Below are 24,763 nucleotides of genomic sequence, written 5' to 3'. Positions count from 1 at the left end.
ATACTACAGAACAAACTTTTACAAAATTATCAACTAAAGTAACAATGATCCTAAACCCTAATGGTCACAGGCATTTGTCACAAGGCTGCCTCAGTTTCAGCTTTCTGCCAGGGCCAGCAGGGGAGGAACTGAGCAGCAGAGTCCATAAGCACTCTTCATGTTTTCCTATTGGAGTACATCACAGCATTCAAGGCACAAGGTTAGCTCAGAAAAAAACTTCTCATTTCAATCTCAGGTATGGATAAAACACATCAGTCATATAACAGTTTCCCTGTACTATTCAACAAACATACAGCCAGATTTGATTTGTAATACTCTTTCTACTAGTGCAGAAGCATTTGTGTTGAGCCCTAATGGTGGTACTGGCTTAGTGTACAGTGCAAAATTTTCAGTGAAGTATCACAGATACCAAAATGACAATGATTAAATCCCAGCCAAATCTACTGACGGCAAACAAAGGAGGCAACAGTCTAGCAAAAACAACAGACTTCAGGAATTGTGCAATCATTGTATACAAGGTTCAGTTAAAAAGCGTATTCCATTAAAAAGCACAAAGCAGCTTGCAAATTTCAAACTCAATGCAGTCTTGAAAGGAAGGAATATTTTCACGATTTACACATCACTAGAACTGACATCTAAGTCACATTCTGTAGATAAAACACCATTTCAAAGAGAAACCACCTCATTCTCTCACAATCATGTCAGTCTTGCAATGGTAACAAAATTAAAATAGCAGCATATATTTTTCTTAAGGCCATAAACAGATATATCTTTATTTAAATGAAGGCATGGAAAGAACAAAGAATTTGAGAGCCATTGTTTTTATATGAAATTGTTAAATTTGTGCATGCACATGAATGTATTTAAGAAATATTTCAGGCAGTGGTCCTTTGTATTAATTTCTCCTTCTTTCAAGCTGTGGGAAGTAACAGTCTGTAGAAGAGCTTTTGTAAAAAATATTACAGAAAATGATTCGCACTTGATTTGAAATGTAAGTAAGTCCCCTATGATTTTAAAGTTTCTTCACTCTATTTGCAACTTCAGTATAATTTGTTGGCTTCTAATACTGGCAATCCCATTTTTTTCTCTCCAGATGTTTCAAGAGAAAAAAAAAGTGAGTTTACATAGACTAGATTAATGAATTTCAAAGAATTTTACATTATATCTCTCATTTAAAGCAAAAGAAAGTGATTTACTATTCTTTTCCATTTTATGGCATTAATTTGAATTCAACTCCTAGGCCTTTTTAAAAACATCCCTGACTCAAGCATTAGCAGGTGGCTGCAAAATATCCTCTCTTTTGGAAAACATTTCAGGATTGTGCCTGAGTACTAACTGATTGTTTTAGTGCTACAGTATCTTGTATTAATGTCTGAGGCATTTAGAGAATGAGTCTTCCATAAAATGCAATGCTGTGATTAATTTCTAAAGCTGGCATCTTTTCCACCCACAGAGGCTTTGAGAAGCACAGGAGATACCTTCACTGCCTTCCCTCTTGGTGTAGCTGGTCCTATGGCACTCTAGGAGTTAAGCTCCCACTGGAATACTGCCATATCTTCAGGAATTAAATCACCCACTGATCACAGGGAAACCCAACTTGAGAAGCTCTGGAGTCCTACAGACAGACATTCCTTCAAAAAAGAACCAGAAACAGAGGATGGATGGTTGTCATCTATGAATTTCCTTGCACTTGGTGACATCCCAAGTAACAGGTGCTATTTGGAGGGACGCATATGTACCCTGCCACCTTTCAGACCGTTGTTTCAGTGCCTTCTTGAAGCTTCATGAATTTCAGAAATGTTTTGATAAGCCAGGAAATCAATACATCAGCAACAGAACTTGCCACCTGATGATTCTAATCTTTGATTCTGCACCAGGTAACTTTTAGCACCCAATGATACCATAGAATTTTTTGAGCTCCTTGGCAGCAGGGAACTGTTGGATGATACCAGTCTACTGATCTGTTACAAACTCAAAATATCATCAGTAGTATGTGAACAAAGTGGCTTAAAATAGAAGATGTGGTATGGTGCTGACATTCTACATATTGTGAAAATTTGAGCTTGTCAGCCTGGTATTGCCAAAGCAGTTTTGCAGAACCCAGAACACTGGCAGTGATCAACATGACTACAGCATTTGGAATGGTGGCCAAGAAGAGATCCATGAACTTCAGTGAGTTCTGCTCTGCAGTGGAGAAAATCATGACACTGATGTGGAAATGACCTTTTTTACTTACATCAGTAACACCAGATCAGTCATGGTAGTTAAAACTGAGCTCTCAGATTTTCACCCACTATAGTGTGACTTTCATATTACAGATGGAAAAGAAGATGAAAAGGAATGTCCTACCCTGTGAAGAGGAAGGATGTTCCTATGTACTAAACAAGTCCCTCACTGAAATCTGGAAAGCACCTTCACAGCAGAATCTGCTGTAATTATAATCTTTGTAATTATTGTTGCCCTGGTAAACAGTAAGGTTAAAAGACCTCCAGCACTGTACGACACCAAGGACTCTGGTTTCAAGGGAAGGAATCTGTGCTGCTGACATTAAGGACTAGAATTATAAATATCCAGAACTTCTGGTGCTGAGCACTGGTACTGAGTGAGGCTTTTTTCCAGCCTTGAAGAAGCTGGCTACAACTGAAGCCTGAACATACTCCAGGATGACTATTTTTAGCCTCACTGCTTTCAGCAGATAGAAAGGAAATGGATGCTATTTTGCCAATTACCATAAAGGCAAACTAGATATGTTCTTAAATGCAATGCTTCTGTTTCATGAACTTTGTGTCAAAAAAACCCAAGAGAATGACAACTCTACAATTACAACTACTGATTTCCTTCCCCAAGGTATAAGGAAAAATTCATGGAGTATTTGCCATAAACTCTTCTTAAATATTCATCACAAAACATTTCTCTTCTTTCTGAAAATGACCTTCATTCTAGGCTTCTATCAATAACATACCTTTCTAAAAAGGCACAGAATACATTCCCTGTGCTCTCTATTCAGAAACTATTTCAGTTCCAGAGAAATGCAGGGGAATCTGGACACAATCTTGGGCAACCAGCTCTAGGTGGCCCTGATTGAGCAGGGGTGTTTGGACCAGATGAACCCAGAGGTCCCTTCCCACCTCAACCATTCTGTGACTCTCACCTAGAAATGATGATATTTAAAAAACAGAAATAAGGCAAATTTCATGTCATGCTGTAATGAAGCCATTTTAAGGTAAAACAAAAGGAGAATCGTAAGTTAGCCAGCAAAGCCTACTTTTTTCATCCTCTGTCTCCAAGCATTTATAAAAAAAAGGAAACTGAGATCCAGTGATCAGATAAATGGTCTCTCCCCAAATTTAAGAAAGTATCAGTTTCCATAACCAGTATAGTTCATCTGCTAGAAAGTGTATTAAAAAAAAAGAAGAAAAGAATGTTTTACACCTCTTTCCCCCCCCCCCTACACAACCCTCTCAGATTAGCCCATATACACTTGGCTGCTAGAAGCTGAAGACAGCAATGGGGTAAGAACATACTAACCTTCTGCATCCAGCTTCAGATTTAAAAGAAACACAATAAAATACCTGCTGCATTTTCAACAGTAGGCTATGCCTTATTTATTAGCATTATTATAATGGCTGGAAGCAGCGACCAAAATTACAACCTTTTTCATATCACTGAACATAAAAGCATGGTAATATAAAAGACCTATTAAAATCCAGTCTCAGAACAGCACTTGTAAGAACAACAAAAAATGACAGACAAAATGAAAAGGACAAGAGACAGAGAAAAGATCCTGAGATCACAAAAAAATATATAGCAAACAAACAAAAGCAACATCCCAACCTCTGCAATGAGGAATAACAACTCCTCTGTGCTGCTGAGCTCATCTCACTTAAACCTTGTTTTTCTTACTTGCTTCTCTCCACTACTCTGTTAAAAAAATGTGAAAAATGGATCAAAAATGGACAAAGATATTGAAGTACTAGTGTGCCTGTTACTTTGCAGTCCAATTGTTCACAATTAAGAGTGTTACTTGCTTGATTTGTAAAAACTGGTGGGTGTCCAGGAACACAAGAATAATATAAACACATATCAGAACAGTACAGCTTAACCTATATGAACATGATTAACATTAATTTTCTACAAACGATATAACTCCTCAGGAAAACTTGTGATTGGAAATACTTTAGCATATGAAAAAAATTTTTTTTTTGTACTCGATGAATAACTCAAAACATCTTGGGAATGTATTTTTGTACTATGCTGAATCTTACTTCAAGCCAGAGAAATTGATCTTCAATACTTGAAAAATCAAGGTCGCATTGACTGACACACAGATGCAATCTCAGCACTGCATAAAATTGGCTTCCCACCTCAAACAAACTGTGCAGCATTTGTGCAGCATGTCAGCCTTTGTGGAAAATGCACAAATGTATGCATACATATTTATTTTGGAAAGGAATTCTTAGCCAACTAAGCATATCTACAAGAATACATATGAAGTGGCATGGCGGTAAAATTACTCATTTTCTTCTGCTAGTAAGGAGTATTTGGGGGGGGACCCCAACAAAAAAACCCCAACAACAACAAAAAAAAAACCAACTCAAACCCCTGGCATTATGCTCATTTTCAGCAATATACTGAACTGTCAGTCAGTCAATACTCTCTCAGTACTTTAGAAAAGGTGAGCAACTCATCTGCACTAATTTAATTTCACTTGCTTGACCTAGACCACCAACCCTCAGGACTTCTAGAGGCCTCCGTAATATGGTTGTAAAGAAATGTGACTTTTCAAATGTGGAAATTCATTAATTATTCTAGAATGTTTTACAACCCATTACTCCTGAAAGCCTATTATGCACATTTCTTCCAGCAGCTTTTTCTAAGGGCTTTCATTATACTCTGTAGGAAACTCTTATAAGAAAATGCAAGAAGATACACAAGCTGTCATACTGGCAATCACTATTTTCAGTAATGATACTTCAAGACGTATTTTTAAATTACTTAAGAGAGCTACAGGGATTACCAGCCTTGCTGCATTGTTAAATGTTGGCCCTCCTAGCCTTTTGGTAATCCTAGGACTCCTTTCTTTTCTTCACTTGGTGTACACTTTACGAGACTTCAGTAATTCAGATTAGGTATAGCCAAACCAGAGTCTTCCAAAATCCATTTTGAAAGGTGATCAGCATTTCAGCATCACATTTGAAAATGAAACAAGGGCTCTGGATTGATCACTTTTTGCCTGCCATTCTCCACTGTTGTAGAAGTGCTACCAAACACTTTAAACAGTTCATCAATTGCTTGAGCTGCCCTTCACATGCGCCTTCAAAACCCCCTCTGAGAACCGCGAGGCTGGTGCCCAGCCAGCCCAGTGCAGAGGACCTCAGCAGTCCTGGAGACCTTTCTGTAGCCACTCAACTTGACAAGGTCAGTCTGAATCAGAGCTTTGCAGAAGTCGCTCTCAGAGATTTTTTTTCTTCTTAACTTTACCTTAAAATGAAATGTATTAAGATAATGATGTGCTCCAAATAATTTTGAAAATATTTTTTTTTTCTGTGAGGAAATGGAGAAGCAGAAATGGGAAAGGGGGCCTGAGAAAGAATTGCGGAAGAGAGTTTGCTATGATCAGAGGAATGAAGAGAATGCATGTGAGGACCAGTGCAAGGACAGAAACAGGTAATTTGGCAGAAAAAATCTGAGATGGGGTGCATGCCAGTCCTCCATTTTCCCTCTTTTGTGAATAGCAAACACCCCTTAGGAGTATCAAAATCTTATTCTCATCTCTTCTCAAGTCATCTGGAGCCTGAAGGGATCCTGAATGTCTGGGGAACTCCACTCTTCCTGTGCCCCATGTTTCCCATGTTTTCAGACAAGCCCCTCGGAAGATCTCTCTCTTTGGTAGGGTCATTAATCCCAAGGTGGTTAAACACTGGGATAATGAAATTAAAATCTCTTAAGCCTCAGAAAGATAAAATTAAGGCACAGGTAATGTATCTTCATGGTGGAAAGTTAACTCCAGTACAAAAATAGTCTAGTTCATACGGGACTGGCTAGGGAGGATGTGGAGCCTGCATAAGGCAGTCTGATAGAAGAGAAAGGCAGCCTACCTGGATGACATGGATGGTGGGGCCACAAGCCTGGTGCAAATACAGAGTGTGCTGCACAATGAGCCATGTGTGTGACCCCACCTGTGACACACACACTGCTACAACAGTTCACGTGTGCTCCCATTGTCTGACAGGCTCCATGGGGCAGGAAGAGAACTATCGTAGAGCAGTGTAGGCACAGTATTTTCTGTGACCACTGCACAGCAAAGCTGACTGCAGTTAGGAATGGTCTGCCTACTTTTATTCCCCCACACAGACCAAATATTTTTAAATGGGATCATGAGATCCACTCCCACAAGACAGAAATCATGACAGGTGCTTGGAAACCACATATTATTTTCCAGCTAGCTGCAATAACTGCAAATGTACAGCCAATCATTAAGGTGCTACAAAGAAGAAATACACTGCTAATAAGAAATTGTAGGAAGTTCAATAGCACAAAGCTTTACTAGTGCAGGATAGCAGGAGTTTCATGGTAGTTGTCTCCCTCCTAGGATGTGAAGTTCAGGAAAATTGAAAAAATTTAAATAAATCTTCCAACGACAAAACTTGCAAAACAGAAAACACCAAGCAAAAGTCATACAACCTCTGTTTTACCTGAGTAGTTATCCCTAGACACACATTTGTACCTTGTATTCAACATGTGAACATCAGCCATCTCCTTTCTATAATCAAATCAAAAGCTTCTCCTTGGGGAAAAAACCCTCAGGACTACGACATTTGTTAACACTTTCATGCACACATGCCACCAGTTTCTGTACTTTCACCATCCATCCTTAAACCCATATGTCAGGCTTATCTCCCACTTAACTGCTGGCAAGCACATCACAAGACCATAGCTTTGTCCTCACACTGAAACTCTACAGAGCAGCAGGGAAATCAATGCCACGCCATGCACCCATCAGCCGATCTCCTTGACCCAGATGCAGATGGTAAAATAGACAGGCTCCGTATCTGCATTTAATGCCAGGAAGTATATAATCCCTTTTGGTTACTGACAGCTCTCAGAAAAAAGTGATTACAGCTTTTCAGAGTGTGCAGCTTCATTTTCTAGATCTTAAACGTTTGAAGCAACTGCATTTATCTTTTAATTTTATTTCCTTCCCAACTCAACTTAGCACTATAGCTCTTAAAGCCTACACAATAGACTTGATGTTTTATCAATATTATAAATTCCCACTTTGAAGAGTCTCTCTCATATAAAGCACAACAATAAATAGAAATATGAACAAAATGTTTTAATATAACACAACTCTATAATGTATGTGTTTTATCTTTAATGCTGTCACCGTTTTTATGTGCAAATATAGACTGGAGCACTTTGAGGGTGGGAGAGCATAAGGGGAGTGAAAAGTTAGATCCTACTACTCAAATACCAGCTACAGTATCTGGACATAAACCAATTTCTTCTAAGGCTGTGACTGCTAGATGTGCTAAATCTCATGCTGATTCCCAACAGATCAGACTATTTTTTTTGACTTCTTGGCAGAAAGCAAAAAATTTTTAACAACATTTAAAGTTAGAAAGTAGGAAAACACAGCCTGACAATTTTTCTAGGGGAAAGAAAAAGCAATGGTACCATTGTTTGCACCTGTCAGTGTTTTTAAGACACAAAATCTGCTTTTGTGTTTGTACTTCTGTTGCTCCTATAGGAGTAGAACATGACAAAATTGAAGACCAGGAGGCGCTACATCCATGCATGCGTGACAGAAAGTAGAATGCTGAAAAATTCAAAGTTTGGGTAGTACTTAATTAAAGCTATCAGTTCTGTTTCAGTCTCCTGCTGTGGCCTTACCAGAAGAAGCTTATCTGATCAACTATGTACAAAATGCAAAAAAGCACTGGGATCAGGAAACTTGTGATTAGACCAGTTATGAAGCAAATACATCTTACATTCATGTATATTTAAAATTACCAGATTGAAATGAGTCCTTTTCTCTAACATTACATTTGCCTCGTACTCCATTTCCCACTGATGACAAAAACCATGATAGCAATCACAGAACTCCATCTGAACTGAAGCAGTTCACTGTACAGGAACAAACTTAAGGTACTGATTTGCCAACAGCTAGAACATAAAATGTCAAAACTGAATGAACTCAGTAAGGAAATACTGGAGCAATTTAGATGACAGAGAAGGTTAATAAAATATAAGATAGTGAAAATGTATATCATACATAGAAACCAGATCAGGCAATGGAGAAAAACATCACTTTGCATTTTCTGTGGTTTTTTTTATAATTCTAAAACCAGTCACAGACTATTCTCTTCGTGACATTTCCTGCTTTGAATTTCTCTATTTACAACAAACTCACAGTACAAAAGGGTGATTTAATGAAAACACACATGCTTAAAATATATAAAAGATGCACTCAATATAAGGTACAATTCAATCCCAAATCTGATTACTAGAAAACATCATCAAGTTAATTACCCATAAGATATATGAATCACATGGTAAATTCTAGATGTATTCACTTAAATTTTCAGAAGTCACTTAAATTTTCAGAAGTCACTAAATGATCATGTTCGATGTGTGTGTTGTGGTTTCCATGCCACTTATGGTATTTTCAGTCACTACCTTTTCTAAGAGGCATGCCAGTTCAGGTCCAGCACTTCTCCAGAAACTCTTTCCTATTTTGGACATTTTAAATGTCTTTTCAGAGTTCTTTTTTGTCTAACACGGCACAGTGTTAAGTGGAATTAAACTTGGGTGATCCACAGAAACTCGTACTCAAGATGTGTGTCCTGAGCAGTCCAATGTAATCCCTTAAGTCCTCAGGAAATTCAGCTTCAATTACATTTGAAAAGGTACATGTGCTCAAGTAAGAGCTTTGCATATGATGGGATGCAGAAGTCTGCATCATCCCACCAGACAAAACCAGAGGGAGATCCAACTCCCACAGCAGCCTTCATTCCCTCCCTACAGTAAATCCACCCCAAAAGCAAGATCAGTTCTGATTCTGTGTAAACCTGGTGTAAGACCACGATAATACTAAAATCATCCTTCCCTAGTAAGGCAATAATAAAAGCATTGAAGTCAGATATCACATATAATTTGTCATGAAATACTCCTACCTTTTCAGTTTCATATAATTTTCACTAGCTGCAGGTCTGCATTCAGCACGTTGCACCACTATTCCTTCCAAGGCAAGTTTATCTAGAATGAAAAGAAAACAAAGCAAACCTGGACATTAAAGTAAGATCCACCAAGATGGTCAACATTTGAATTATTTTTCACTAATCAAGAATTTACTAAATATAACATAATTCTAAGTTCTCAAATCAAGTTCTAAAATCTTTGCTATTTAGACACCCAAGAAATAAGCAGGAAAAACATGTTTGCATGTTTGCATAGCTGGTATACCCTCGACTTTCTTGTTTTGCCTTCAGATGTTTTATGTATTAAGAATGAAACAGAGATCAAAGTTTAAATAAGAGATTGCAACTCCTTTCTCTAGATGTTGCACTCAGATTATCTAGGAACCGTTTTCTCTAAATGGGTAATTAATACAGTCAGTGACTATGAAAAAAAATCTACAGAGAGAACCCAATAAGCAAAGTATCCAAAATTAGTGGAAGATAAAACAAAAGTTAATTTTATTCTTATTCTCAGGAAAAGAGTACCTCATTTTCCTCTTGCTACAATTTAAAAAAAAGTTCACTAAAGGAACGCAATGCAAAAAAGTAATAATACAACATATGGTAACACTCAGTGAAAAGAAGTAAAAGCTTCCAGTTAGTAATCTAGGACACCACATACAGGTATTTAGGTAATACTCCTCTCTGTACATTCACCCCTGTGATGCAGTCACTTTGTTACCCTACGTGACCACCTTTTGCCTAAAGCAATGATGACTAACAGAGCAGCATCAGCCTACACTATAAAGGTCAGTAAAACCCAAAAAATTAAACACAACTTGATGCAGAAATGAAGAGAGAAGTGATGGTGGGCAAACACCTGCAGTTCCACTACAATATTCTAGTGCATAATGTGTGGATTTGGGAGGAGTGCATGGTAATTTAGCCATCTCTTTTAGGCGTAACCAGTGCACTATGTGTTAAACACCTCTGGAACAGCCTTGCATTACAAGAAAGGATGAGTTTTAAAGGCTTGATTAGCTCTCAGTTAAAATGTCCTTCCAAGGGCACTACACTGTCATTGTCACCTTCTGCTGGCAATGTCACAGAAGATGACAGAAATGCTTAGAAACACTGACGCCCAAGCAAGCCAAGGTACTCTGCGACACCTCTGGTATTCCTATCACCTTACAGACTGAAATATTACTACATCTGCACATGTAAGTCTGCTCGCTCTGAATAATGGCAAGAACAATGACTTGGACATCATGTATTTTAAAATTATTTAATCTAAAATTTCTTGGATTGATTCAAAATCCTTGAAAGCAGTAAGAATGCCACATTTTTTTCAGATAGGTTTGAATGAAACAGAAAATTTGTATTAAAACACTTCTGATTTTGTGGATTCCCACGTTAATGGTCAAAAGAGACAACTTGGCAAATTTGCTTAATGTCCTGTGTATCACAGACAGAAAAATTTTATTGTCTTTCTTCTTTACAGAACATAGTAACTTATTTGTGGCTGAAGTGGTACTAAAATTGCTGCTTAATTTCTAATAAGAATTTGGCTTCAGCTTCTAGCAGCTGGTTCTTCTTATGACTTTCTATACTATAGTAAAGAGCCTTTCAGTACCTCGTGTTTTCTCCCTTTGAAAGTACTTATACATTGTAATCAAGTTGCTTCTCAATCATCTTTTCAATAAATGAACCAATTTAAGCTCATGCATTATCTCATCACAAGACATTTATGCCATACTTAAATCAGTTTGGGGTTTCTTATTTGCATCCTGTTCAATCTTAAAATGGTGTTTTAAGATTCCAGAGACCAGAAACCAGACATAATATTATTGTACTGATTTTATGAAAACCATACATGGAGGTAAAATAACAGATACAGGAGCTGGAATTTCTCTCACCTCACTTAAGCCATTTCAAGGTTATTCAGCAGAATCTCTGAATTCAGCTGAGAGAGGGAGGAAGGGAGACTGTCAGAAAAAGAAATGGTCCCATCTCTTTTAGAATTCAATGATTTTCTGGTGGTTTTTGGTCGTGGGGTTTATTTTGGGGGAGGGGGCATACGGTATCTGTGTCCTATGACTGCTTCATGTTTAGATGGTTAAAACTGGGTTAAGATCAATTTGTCTCTAAAAACCGAGTTCTGGAGGTCTGTGGAGCTGGCTGGCTATTGTATTACTAACACAACTATTCTGAGTCTTTTCTAAGCCTCACATTTTATCTATGTGCTCTGCATTGCCTGTTCCAAGCCTTTGGCTTGGTGAAAATGCATTGTCTTTAAAACAGATTCCGTGAATTAAGTGATCCCAGTCACACCATGACAGTCCTGTCATAGTTATTCACTGTCTGACCTGCATTTGTGTCAATCACAACATATTTTATAAGCAGTGATTCTCACCACTGTCCTCCTTGCTAATCCTGGAGGCAGCCCTTCAAACTACAATTCAAGTGGCTTCCTACTACTAATTCCTTTCCGATACAACTGTCAGTCAGTTTTTAATCTTGTTGTGTGCTTGCTTTTTTTCTTAGACATAAATCAGAAATCACAAGGATCTAGACTATGTGCTATATGAAACGCTAAGAAGGTTGCAAATGTGCTGTTACCTTAAACTCACAATCTTCAAAATTAAGTTTGTTTCACCAGAAAACCTTTACATAAAGCCATGTTTGCTAGCATTCATTACATTTCCAATCTTATCTACCTCTTGAATTCCATAACAATTTTTCTGCTCACTTCTATGGTACAGGTTTCAAGGCTAGCTAACCTATATTTATCTGAACCATCCAACCCAGCTGCCTAAACACTGAAATGTCACTATCAATCTCCCTGCACCTTGCACAATTTTCAAACTATTTTTAAGTTTTGAGGATCAGGGTCAGTAAAGCAGAGAGTTCCCACCCACCAGCTATTTAGGAAATGAACATGCCAATTAAACATGTTTATCCTTAATATTACCACAGAATCACACAATGGTTTGGGTTGGAAGGGACCTTAAAAATCACACAGTTCCAACTCCCCCGTCATGGTCAGGAACACGTTCCATTAGACCAGGTTGCTCAAAGCCCCATCCAACCTGGCCTTTAACACTCTAAGGGTTAGGGAATCCACAGCTTCTCTGGTATCTCATCTTTGATGTCTTGGTTAAATACCCTCTTTTAATTACCACTGATCCAGATTTGACTTCTGCAGTCAAATCCAGACAAAATGTTCCAATCGCTTCACAGTACAAGGCTGTGCACAGTCTCCCAAACACGGCCTTGCAGCTAAGCTTGTTTGCTGTCTAAGAACATCCACTGTCCAAAACCCAAGGTTTATGTCCCACTTTCCCTGGACTCTCCTAGGGATTTTAACACAACCTGAGAGTCTAGCAGAATACACAAAGATATACGCAAACCTCCGGATGCAGGACTGTAGTGAGGGAACACAGTTTTTATTCCCTTTGCAGCCTAATTAGACCTCATTGACCAAACTCAAATTCAGAGACTTGGGTCTGCCTTTGTTGCAGGACCAGAGATGCAATGAGATGATATCCAAAATGTTAATAACTGCCTTGATATTTCCATTGGCCTAGAAGGTAATGGATGAATAAGGCATGAAAGTGGTAGTTTCCTGTTAAAAACACCTACTCAAAAGAGATAGTAAAAAATAAATAAATAGGTCTGAAAGACTAACCAAGATCAGTGATGAGAAGGGAAAATAAGACATTTTCCCAAGTGTCTTACACTCAGTTGCCCAACATGTGTTGGCAGGTAAAAAGTACCCTGTTAGAGCAGCTCTGGACAGGCTTATCTACATAATCCATAGCTTCATCATTAGCTGCCAAATGCATGCTCACCCTCACCTCCCTGCTTGAATGCCCTGGTGCCAATTCATAAAGTAATTTCAATTGTTCTCTCAGTGAGATAATAGATATGGTGGGGTGACACGGATTCCGGCTTGGAATCCTGCTGACAATCATTATCAAAGAACAGAATATGGCAGAAACATTTAAGCCAATGTTGATAGGCAGGAGAGAAATTTACTGGAATTGTGCAGTAGATGGTCTGATAGGGGTTGGATTGTTGTAGTTTTCAGAGAGGGAGATTGACTGGCTTGGAGGTTTTAATGGATTAATCTTCTAGTCTGACTGCACTCAGCTTCAATTTCCAGCCACTGTCTTGTTGGACCATTGACTGCTAAGCTAAAGAGCCTGCTAGGAAAGCATTTCTGCCCATCCCAGCACTTAGGTGGTCTCCACCTTTATCAAGCCTAATAAGAATAAATCATGTTTTCTTGAGCCTTCCATTATGCCAATTTTTCAGCTTCTTAATTGTTCTTACTGGCCTGAGAAAGTCCAGCTCATGAATGTCTCTCCTGACACATTGTCTCTCACAGTCAGACTTGCAGCATGTGCTTACCAACTCCTCCGCCTTGTGAGCGGTGCCAAGGAAAAAAGGAGATGAAGACCACACTCAGGATGTATGGTCCCCAAGCAGCAGGAAAAAGTGCAGTAAGATGAAAGTGCAGTAAGGACAGGCTGTGGGCACATATATCTCCAGCTCCTCAGCTGTCAGAAGATGAGCTGTTGCTTCCCAGCTGTCATGGTTTAACACCAGCCAGCGAACAAGCCCCACACAGCCACTCACTCACTGCCCCACCAGCAGGATCAGGGAGTGAATTGAAGGGTAAAAACTGGAAAACTCATGGGTTGGGATAAAGACAGGGCCCTATCACATATACCAGTCACTTGGGAAGACAAATGCCATCAACTCCAAATGTCCCCTCTCTTCCTCCTTTTTCCCCCCACTTTACATACTGAGCATGATGTCACATGGTCTGGAATGTCCCTTTGGTCAGTTTGGGTCACCTGTCCTCTCTGTGTCTCCTCCCAACCTCCCATGCACCCTGAGCCTCCTCACCAGTGTGGCAGTACAAAAAGCAGAAAAGGCCTTGGCTTTGTGTAATCTCTGCTCAGCAATAACAAAATCATCTCTGTATTATCAACCCTGTGTTCAGCACAAATCCAAAACACAGCCCCATACCAGCCACTGTGAAGAAAGTTAACTCTACCCCAGCCAAAATCAGCACAGCAGCATCCAAGTCAGAAGCCCTGGTAGCTCACACTGCTCATTCAAACCGCTGTGCAGCTTCCCGCGTTTTTGCATGTGTTGGCTGGCCAAGGTACAGCCCCCTCCTTCACTAGACCTCAGCTCTACTCTTACAGACCAAAGGCATTTTCTGGCACCTCTCTTGCCTCAAAGCTGGTACCCTTCTCAGACCACCCTTTCCCGGCAGCTGTGCAGCTAAGAACAGGATCACCAGGTCTTCACTTGGCATTCCCTTATTTAGGCATCCAGTGATACAGCCAACTTCATTTTACTGACCACTGCAGAGAACGATGACCTCATGCTCAGCTGTCAATGATGTATTATACATAGATCAGAGCCTCTGCACTAACTCTCCTGCAAACATAAGTACTGCAAGCTCTCTACAGCATATTCCTGGGCATGTAAACTTTGTATCTGGTGATAACAAAATGTTATCCTAACCAACTGTCCAAATGGTTCTGCATCAGCAATGTATCGCCCTACTGACTGTACTCTCATCTGTATCATCTCCAAAACCATCAGCAACTGCCTCCTTGATCACTCACTAGAAAAAACAGCACCAAGAACCAAATCACAGCAACATCTGAATGACAATTCTCTGCTTAACATTTGCCAGTTTGAAGCCTGCAGATAAGTTCTGTATAGCTAAATGACAGAGAAACCAATATGGTAAATATCCTACTACAAAATAACAAATGAAACATACTGAAGGATTTAACAGAAAAAAGCAACACCTGCTTTGCTGAACAAATCCTAATTTTTAAAAAAAGGGGGAAAATATTGGCAACACCCATTTATTCTCCACCCACATTGATTAGTATTATATTGCTCTCCCTTAATTTTTAACCGATTGATTTCCAAGTCATATATTTTATCATTTTTCATATTTAAATACCTGGCTCATCCAAATTCATCCTTCAAATATTGGCACAGCATTTGCTTTTCCAGTCTTGCAGAACTGCAGCGCTCAAAAATTATTAAAAATATCAACAGCAACTTTGATAGTTTCTTAGACAGCCCTTAAGAAACTCCTGAATGCAAATTGTACAGACTTGCTGATCAGAAAATCTTTAATTTTAATTACTATGTAAAGCTTGTCTTCAACAGCTGTTAATCAACATCTGGAGGTATTATTGAAATGGGAATTTCTATGCTACCAACACCATGAGACAGGAGCTCCTGAATGGTCTAATTGTCCAACAACCTGGCCAATTTTCTGTTATGACACTAAATGACTAGCAAACTGCCTCGATAACCCTAACAGCATGGCTTCCTAATACACTTCTAAATTTCTCTCCCTCTTATAGCTGAGAATTTTCCTCATATTGTTTTGTACTCGAATAAAAAATGCAGCTGGTGTCTGTAACCCAGGTTATTTTCACTGATAACAGACTGTCAGTGAAGCTGATGTTCTCTGGATAGGCAAGTAAGCTGAACCAGTGGTAAAGCACTAACTTTTCCATGGTGTGTTCTGGTCCTGAATCCTCAGCTCTGTGGCATGCTCAAGCTTCCAGACCAGGAGATTCAGGAAGAGGGTGGAAGTTGAGTGGGAGTCAGGTTATTTTCCAAAAGGAAACATGTAGGGCAGGATGAGGGGCAGATGCCTAGCCCCCTCCTCCTCAGTTTTGTTTTCCTGTGTAGCTGACGGACACCAGCACTGCATTTTCACTGTCTCCAGGACAGCTTCTTTGAGCAAGAACCTCTGTGGATAGCCCTTCTGTTGTAACCCAAAGGGTGAGTAACTTGGAAAGGGAGTACTATAGCCACTCTCTTAAGTGTGCACAAGGATGCTCAGTGTATTTTCTGACTTAATCTGAAACCAAAACAATATCCTTTCAATTGCTGGATTCCAGCAGTATTCCTCACTTCCATGGCAATCCCAGGATACAGGGTGACACTAATAATTTGTGAAACAAATTCAGGATTGCTACCTACCCACATTGGAAAGCACAACAGTTCAGCTGGATAGGGCAGAAACAGTTCACTTACAACACAGGAAAGCACCCAGCAGCAAGTTACTCTGTCTCAATCCAAGTGGGAAGCAGGAAGATCTGGGATGCACTTGGCACATCTCAGCTATCACACATTAGTACACAACACAAAAGACTCTCAGAGCACAAAAATGGTCAAAGTCTCTAACTTGATTGCAAGAAATACTTCCGTATCTTTGCCAAAATGAACTTCCAGTACATGGACAAAAGGACAGAAAAAAGGAAATCCAGCATACCTATACCTTCAAAAAACAGTGATTTAAATGAAATCACCCCACTAAAATTACATGCACTACAATACCATATGTATCATCAAGTGCACATGAAGAATGAGGGCTTTTTGGGAAAGACTTGCAGTATGGCACAGAAAGTGGAAAACTTTCACCAAGAAATGCCAGGCTTTAATTTTGTGCTACAAATGACTGTCAGCTGCAGTGAAATAAAGCTACATGGCTTTGTGGGGATGAAAATTTTACAGCAGCTCTAAATTTTTCAAGTCTCAAAGGTTTAAGTGTAAATATTCATGAACTCCACAGAGTATATTTTCCACACCAAATCCATTTTGAATATTTTATCCTACAAACCACTAAAATGATTCTGCATGATCTTTCAAAGAATACTTACTTGTTCACAAAAGTGGAAAATAGCAACTGCAAGTGTTAGAACGTCGAGAAGATGATGAAAACTTAAGTGAACACATACTGTTCTGTAAATCCTGTCTATTAAAATGCAGACAGCTTAACTGGACATGGAAAATTTCTTATCTTTTACAAATCCCTTCTCTCCCTGGAAATCCCTACTCACTTGTACCAGGATGCTTCTAGTTCAGCTTCGAAGTATTTCAAGTTCACTGTGTGAGACAGAAGCACCACCAATCATTCTCTTAAGGTTTAACAGACAATAAAATGGTTCCATATTTTAGCTATGCACGATCTAAGCACATTACGTGAATTTTCCATCACTTGACAATAAACTAAATGTGAATGGATGTCTCCTGTAATGGAAACAAAAATCTTACTTGAAACTAATTAGCTTTTTCATTTTCTCAATTACTAATTCAATAGCTTGAACTTGAATAACTTAGTAATTAATGAAAGGAGTTAATCTTGAAAAAAAGTCCAAATGTTTAAAAATTAAGAACTGATTGAAATCTCTTTGACTGAAGTTATGTTAGACACATCCATGGCATCAAAGAGTTAAAAATAAAACTGTTACTAATTCCTGGTAAATCAAACCTAGTTAATAATACCTGCTTAATATATCACATACAGCAGCAGAAAAATTTAGCGTATCAGTGCTAGGGATAGGATACCTTGGCAAGGAGAAGAGTGAGAGAAAAACATTTATTTCCACTAGAGTCAGTTATCAAATAATAAAATATTATAGTGATTACTCCATGGTATCAATAAACAACCTTAGAGACAGTGGAAGCAGTAGGAATGTTTAGAAATAGAGCAGAAGAATTTACAGAAAATAATCTGCCTTTCCACTGCTAGTCAGGCAAAGAAGGACACATCTACCTGTAAAGTGAAAAATACATCTTGAAAAAGATAGAACCTCCTCCTCTCCAGGTCTAGCCCAAGGAAAGCCTTTGCTCCCACCTGTGCTGGGGAATGCATGCAGTGGCTCCCATCTGTCCACTCCCCAAGGAAATGCCCATAGAGATGTGTGGAAAGCTTTTCCTTTCCTGCTTCAAATTGCAAATGTTTAAAGCAGAAATCTTTTGGGGAGGCTCAAACCACAGGAGAGAAGACAGCCATTTGATTCCAGTGTGCTGTGCCGATGTTTCCGCCTCCCTGTACCCCAGTGTTGCTAAGCTATGGTGTTATGTGATGTTCAAAGCTATCTGTAGGCACACAAGCCCTTTGTTCCACAGGACAGCTGAGTTTTTCTATCGAGAAAGAACAAACTGATGCTAGAGCGTCTTGGTGACTTAAAACCCATCACCAATATAAATGGTAAATCCTCCCTGTAAAACAGCTATGTCTATGTCTTTTGTCTATGGCACACAAAGGCAAAAAGCAAAACCTAATCACGCTGCTGCTCCTGTGTTGGTGAGGATACTCCCTTTGACTGCAAATAAAAGCTTTTGCCACAAACTTAAAACAGTCAGACCAACAAGTCCTTAGCACCACTTCCAGGGTATCTTCTGTGGAAACACCCTACTGCTGCACATGTGCCCAATAAATGAGTGACATGCATGTGCACACATTCCACAGATGACACCCCCCCTTGTACACACAGGCACACCTTTCCTCCCTGTGTTGTCCTGCTGTATGCATCAGGTACTGTAATCAGTACTAAAAACAATGTGAAAAAACAGGCTTTGTGAAAACAAAAATCCTTGAAACATAAATGAAGCTGTTTAACACCATAAGCACTAAATATGATTTGGCCAGCTGACACTACAAATACATCTGCAAGTATTAAAAATAAGTTGCCATTTAGTATAGCAGTATGTATTTCTGTGCAGAACCACCTAAGCTATGCAAACTACTTAGACTTACGGGAAAGAAACAACACAAACAGTTGTTATACGCTTCTTCCCTTACACAGTTAAATGCAAATTCTCCCTTACAGTCATATTCCTGCTATCTCCCTGCACACACAGCTGATACGCCACCTACTGCAAACCCAACCGACAGTCGGAGCAATGCGAGCAGCATTTCCATTCCAACATTGAGCTGGAGCTGAATAAAGGTGCTTTTTAATAAGAAACATCCTCTTTGCAAGCTGACAAGAGCAAAGCAGGATAGCTGGCTTTCTGTCCCAGCATCAATAATGGAGAGAAAAGCAAGCAGAAGAGAAAACGAATGCGAAGAAAAAACCAGCAACTCTGAAAGCTCCGAGCTAGACAAGGACTATAAAACATCTCTGATTACTCTGAATGTCGGTGGTTATCTATATATCACACAAAAACAGACACTAACCAAGTATCCAGATTCTTTTCTGGAGGGGATCATAAATGGAAGAATAATGTGCCCATATGATGCAGATGGTCATTACTTCATAGACAGAGATGGACTCCTTTTCAGACACATCCTCAACTTCCTACGGAACGGAGAACTTCTTCTACCAGAGGGGTTTCGAGAAAATCAACTTTTGGCACAAGAAGCCGAATTTTTCCAGCTTAAAGTACTCTCAGAGGCAGTGAAATCAAGGTGGGAGAAGGAACAGCTAGCATCTCGAGAGACTACTTTCCTGGAAATAACTGACAGCCACGACCGTTCACAAGGACTTAGAATCTTTTGTAATGCTCCTGAATTCATTGCAAAAATAAAATCCAGAATTGTACTGGTGTCCAAAAGCAGGCTGGATGGATTTCCAGAGGAGTTTTCAGTATCTTCAAATATTATTCAATTCAAGTACTTCATAAAGTCTGAAAATGGTACACGATTGGTACTGAAGGAGGACAACACCTTTGTCTGCACCCTGGAAACTCTTAAATTTGAGGCTATAATGACGGCTTTAAAATGTGGGTTTAGACTGCTGACCAGTCTGGATTGTTCAAGAGGGTCGATTGTTCACAGTGATGCACTGCATTTTATCAAGTAATCACAGAGGCAAAGGAAACGAGCACGCAGCCAGTAAACCTCCTTGAGCTGCAGCCTCCTGGCATCACAAATAATGCATCTAACTAGCCCTGTACCACAGAGCTCAGCTGCTAATCAACTGATGTGAGCTAATGGTATGTAAATCTCATAATGACATCTATCTCTGGCTTACCTAAGCTGAATGAAAATTTTATGCCTGAATTTAACAAAAACTATCTACTAACATTGTAAACACAGATGGAATGCTTTATGCTCTTTGTAATATGTTTTCTCAATGCTTTCTTTCAACCAGAGAGTCTAGATGAATTTTTGTGTACCTGTGTGATGAATGTGCATATACCTAACTGCTCTGCTGAACAGCAATGAGAGTATTTTCACGTAATAAGCAGGCTTAAAATATGTTTTGCTTATAACAAATTCAGAATGAATTTTAACTGGAATAAATGATTTTGACTGTTCATTAGTGTTTATGGTAATCTATTGTACTGAATTTGCAAAAAACAAGATTGCAAGAGAGTTTAAAATTAACCGACTTGATTTTTAAGATTATTGACTTCTCAACTCACTTAACCCCAAATTTATACCACGTTGCTACACTAATAGCAATTGCCAGAAACATGTAAACCAACAAAATAATGCTGGGGGAGATTCGTTTTATTACAGGAAACGAGTTCAATATGCACAGAAATGTTAAATTTCCTAATAGTACGTACATATCAAATAGCTAATAAAAGTATTTGACATAAAGTTTAGTGTAACAGGTTTCCAATAATGGCATCCTACAATGCTACAGTCAGTATTTCCTAGCAATCATTTGTGCTCATAAGGACAGGGAGTGAACACAGACCTTGCTTTGCACAGTGGCTTCTAAATGCAGTGACTACTACCAGTTCTGAACAGACCACCTGCTGGCATTAAAGACAATTCACTCTACATAATGGAATAAATACCTTCATTCTCCTCATCTCCACTATTTATCAAATCTTTTAATTTACATTTTAAACTAATAGTTTCTATACAACAACTGTAACTAATTTAACCACAAGCATTACAAACCAGTCACTTCACAAAAGTGAACTGAAAAATCATCATAAAAGGCAAAAAGAAGCTCACTAACTCTAAGTTTAAGCTTTGTCATTGAAATCAATCAACATTCACAGCTGATATGAACCCAAAATTCAAGTAAAATGCTTATAAAAAAAGAGAAAAAACAACTAAGTAGTTCTCCCAAAACATTGATTTTGTACACGAAAAAAATAATGTCAACAAAATGCAGTACAATCCATACTAGAAGTGATAACCAAGGAAAACAGCTAACACAAGACAGGCTGAGAACAGTTGTGGCTTGGATTTTAGAGGGAACAAATCAATCCTTAGTAACAAAGGCTGGGAATACAAATGCAAGGTCCACTTATCCCTCAACATTAAACTCTTTTTCAGTTTTAACATACAACAGGTGGTGTTAACTAGGTCCCTTGCTAGAGATGACTTAATACAGGGATGCTACTTCTCCAGACCAGGCAGCAGTGACTGAAACATATTCCAATTTTATCAAGTGGGGAAATTCAACCTCTCCAGAATACTCCACCAGAATTAATCCACTGTCTATAAATGATGAAGTTTTCTATCTAGTCCTCATGTTGCAGACTTACAATTGATAAAACTTGTGTTTCTATAAAAGATGTGGTTTTAAGTGAAGCTTTTCCAGGCTCTAATGTTTAAAAATCGGATCACTTTACATTTCAGGCATACAAGCTAAAGAATTGCCCATATATCCCAAAACTTCTCTGAATTTGTCCAAATGCATTAACTATCTACACACAAAAGATACATAGTAAAATACTATTATTTACATATGCCACCAGCACGTGTCATCTTTTCTCCTCCCCCTCCAAGCTATTTTCAAATTGATGTATTAAAAAAAATCCTCATTAACCACTAATCTTGTGCTTATAAGAATCTGTAGGACTTCTGTGAAAAGCAAATGTGAAAGCTTCCCTAAAAGAAATACAAAATCCTGTTGATCTTCTAGGATAAGAACTAGAAACTCAATCACACAGAACAATTACATGAAAAGCCCTTTGTAGACACAATTCTCTACACGAGCAAGAAAAAGTGACAAGACAATCTAAAAAAGCTCCATAACAAATGCACAAGTTTTAAAGCAGCATGCCCACAGTGCTGTCAAATACACAGCCTGCATCAGCACAAAGTCTGGAGGAGGCTGTTGTTCCTAGGATGTCAAATCATCCATTTGCACTTAAATGCTTTTGCTTATAACCTTCATTTGCCCTGGATCTTTGACTAAGATTTAAAATGTCATTGCAGGTGGAAAGAAGGAAAGCGAAAATCAATTTTTATTTGAAACAATTAACATATGTTAATTAAAATATGTTGTGGCTGCTCACCTTTCAGTTGGGCTCTTAGGATGCCAAAAACTAAGGAATCAATTGTTAGCACTTCCCTATCAGAAAGCAGCACCAGTTTTTTATCAGAGCATGACTTTCACTCATGAAAAATCAGTAGAGAATTTGATGGGTCTGCATTTAATGTAAAAAATAATTTCAAAATATAAGTTATTCATAAGTTGATAATCACAGGTAACATGGAAACCATCTGAAGCATCTTCTAAGAATATTCTATAGCTATTCATGAAAGATTTATTTGCCAGGCTTTTGGTTCAGAGTATCTACTGCCCTCTCAACTTATGAAGGAGAACTTGAAATCTTCCTTTTTAAAGTGAAAAATGTACCTCTCTAATCATTGTTAAAATAAATATCTGTGTTGTTTGGTTGGTTTATTGCGGGTTGGTTTGCTTGTTTGTTTAAAGTTCAATGATTCATTACCTTATATATTTTTAACTGGATTTTTTATGTATTTCTGTGTAAGTTACACTGACATCTATGGCATACATGTAAAGTCATCTGCTGCAACACTAACTTCAATCTTGTTTCTTTTCCCTTTTTCATGAGCAGCGATGCATTTCTGCAAGTGTCAGGGTTTGAAATTTTTACATGCTGCCTCTGATCGAAGGCACCTCAGCTCTTTGAATTACACAGCAGAAAGGAACATAGAGGTAAAAAAATTAATTCCCTTCCTTGTTCACACTAAACAAATCCACAACTGTCTTGAATCATGCCGTATCAGCTACAATTAGACATTCAAACTAGTTGCAAACTTGAGCAATTTTTCAGGGCAAGAGTGTCTTGCTTTGGTATATGAACAAAAAGACCACATAAAACCTCAATACTGTGAATGATGTTTCCTTTGTACTCCATAAACCCACTAAATATAACGTAAATATGTTTTGCATGTGTTCAGTCAGTCAGATACTTGCATTCCACCACAGTAGGATGTGCCAGAAAAGGTACCCAGTTATATGTCAGCTGCCTTTTTTGTCTTTTCTTTAAGGCTGGAAATTTCAGTAACTACTATGACAATACAAAAGCTGCAGAATCAAGTGCTTGAGTCAGAAGTACCCACAGTTGTTCTAACAACCTTACTTAGTATACGATGTGCATGCAAAATATTTCTATTCTGCTTTCTCTCATTAAGAATTGGATCACAACAAACTTATCAGAACTGCCCTACAAGTATCAGGAAATAATTACAATTACCATAATTTCTCTGATGATCTTCAACTGCTCCAGTAAGAGTAAGAAGGAACTTCCTCCCCTTTCCCCAAGGACGCACTTAACCTGCTCCCAGGCTTGGTCAGCTCCATTTGCCTCCCTGCCTGTTTTCTCAGGTGAAAAAAGGGGTCACCAAGCAGAAATGACAGAGGCAACTGAAGGCAGGACTAACTTCCATAGACTACAAAAAAATATCCTTGCCCCTATTAATTTCTTGAATGACTGCCCATGGAAAAATATAAATAACTGCCAAATTGACTGAAATACTGACACTTGGATGCCCACTTTTTCCCTTTGGTGGGAGAAGCCAAGGACTCTTTATCACACTTGGCAGTACACTGGCATAGGTACCAACTATATGGATTTCTATATGAGAAGAGAACTTAAAAGTGGCTGCACCATGTCAGACTAAGGCCTGTTTTAGCCCAGTTTTCCCTGCTGACTGCAAACTGTTTCTAAACCCAGAGACTTTGCATGTCTGGGAGAATCCCCATTTTCGATCCTTTGACCCTCACATCCTTTCTCTTACCTTGTTCTCTCCTCCCATCATACAACTACTTTCCATTTGTGTTCCACTGTATCCCTTCCTTTCACAAGCGAGTTGTGGGGCTTTGTCAGGGATGCCTAGGAAAGAACATATAACTGGGAACAACATACACAATGCTCCCTCAAAGTATTTCTTCAGTCTCTAACCACCTACTGCCCAATGACTTCTAGAGTCAGATGTGGTTTCTGGAGGTAGTCTTGATGGCGTGAAATACATAGGCTGCACAATAAAGTCAAATTGCAGCTCCAGCTCTGTACCTTCAGTACTGACTCACCCACTGACCAGTGTTCCACAGCATCATAATTGCACTATTGATATTTTCAAACACTCCTGTCTGATTTTTTATTTTTTGCATTTGTACCTATAACAACTGTTCAAGTGACAACAGGTCGCTTCTTTTCTACAGTAGGTAAAAATTACATCAACATTTGCAGAAAATCAGTGGCATCATTATTTTCATCTCTTAAAAGCATTACAAGGTTTCCACTCAGTAAGATGAGAACAGGTTAAGAAAATTATCTTCTTCCTCCACTCCTCATTAGTATATAAGCAGAATAAGGGTGAGGGCAGGCAACAAATAATACAATTTAATAAGAGCAGTGTCTAATCCATTCATTTATTTGTGTAGAAGGGTCATGTTGCCCTAATGCTGCTGACTGATGAATCAGGATTGGGGATGAAGAGGACAAGTTAACTTGGGTCTATGACAACATATTTACTATTTTCCTAGGCTAGATCATCTTTGCTAAATAACTAT

At 38.7% G+C, this 24,763-nt stretch overlaps 2 protein-coding genes across 2 annotated transcripts in view; one reads left to right on the top strand and one right to left on the bottom strand.

The window, feature by feature from the left end:
- The window catches only part of GTF2F2 (general transcription factor IIF subunit 2), an 81,513-nt gene that overhangs the window by 34,124 nt on the left and 22,626 nt on the right, over nucleotides 1-24,763 (bottom strand). The window contains exon 6 of the mRNA XM_069010284.1: nucleotides 9,177-9,258. Within this exon, the coding sequence (XP_068866385.1) occupies nucleotides 9,177-9,258 (82 nt within the window). The remainder of the gene's footprint in view (nucleotides 1-9,176; nucleotides 9,259-24,763) is intronic.
- KCTD4 (potassium channel tetramerization domain containing 4) lies at nucleotides 19,055-19,828 on the top strand. Its single transcript, XM_069030059.1, has one exon. The coding sequence runs from the start codon at nucleotides 19,055-19,057 to the stop codon at nucleotides 19,826-19,828; it is 774 nt and encodes a 257-aa protein (XP_068886160.1).

Source organism: Aphelocoma coerulescens, chromosome 1 (genome assembly GCF_041296385.1).
Source record: "Aphelocoma coerulescens isolate FSJ_1873_10779 chromosome 1, UR_Acoe_1.0, whole genome shotgun sequence".
NCBI classification, from domain to species: domain Eukaryota; kingdom Metazoa; phylum Chordata; class Aves; order Passeriformes; family Corvidae; genus Aphelocoma; species Aphelocoma coerulescens.
The sequence above is the reverse complement of the archived record's forward strand: the minus strand, read 5'-3'. Positions and strand labels throughout refer to the sequence as shown.

Excerpts from the sequence above, each read along its gene's own strand:
- KCTD4 (XM_069030059.1), top strand. The coding sequence starts at position 19,055 with ATGGAGAGAAAAGCAAGCAGAAGAGAAAACGAATGCGAAGAAAAAACC.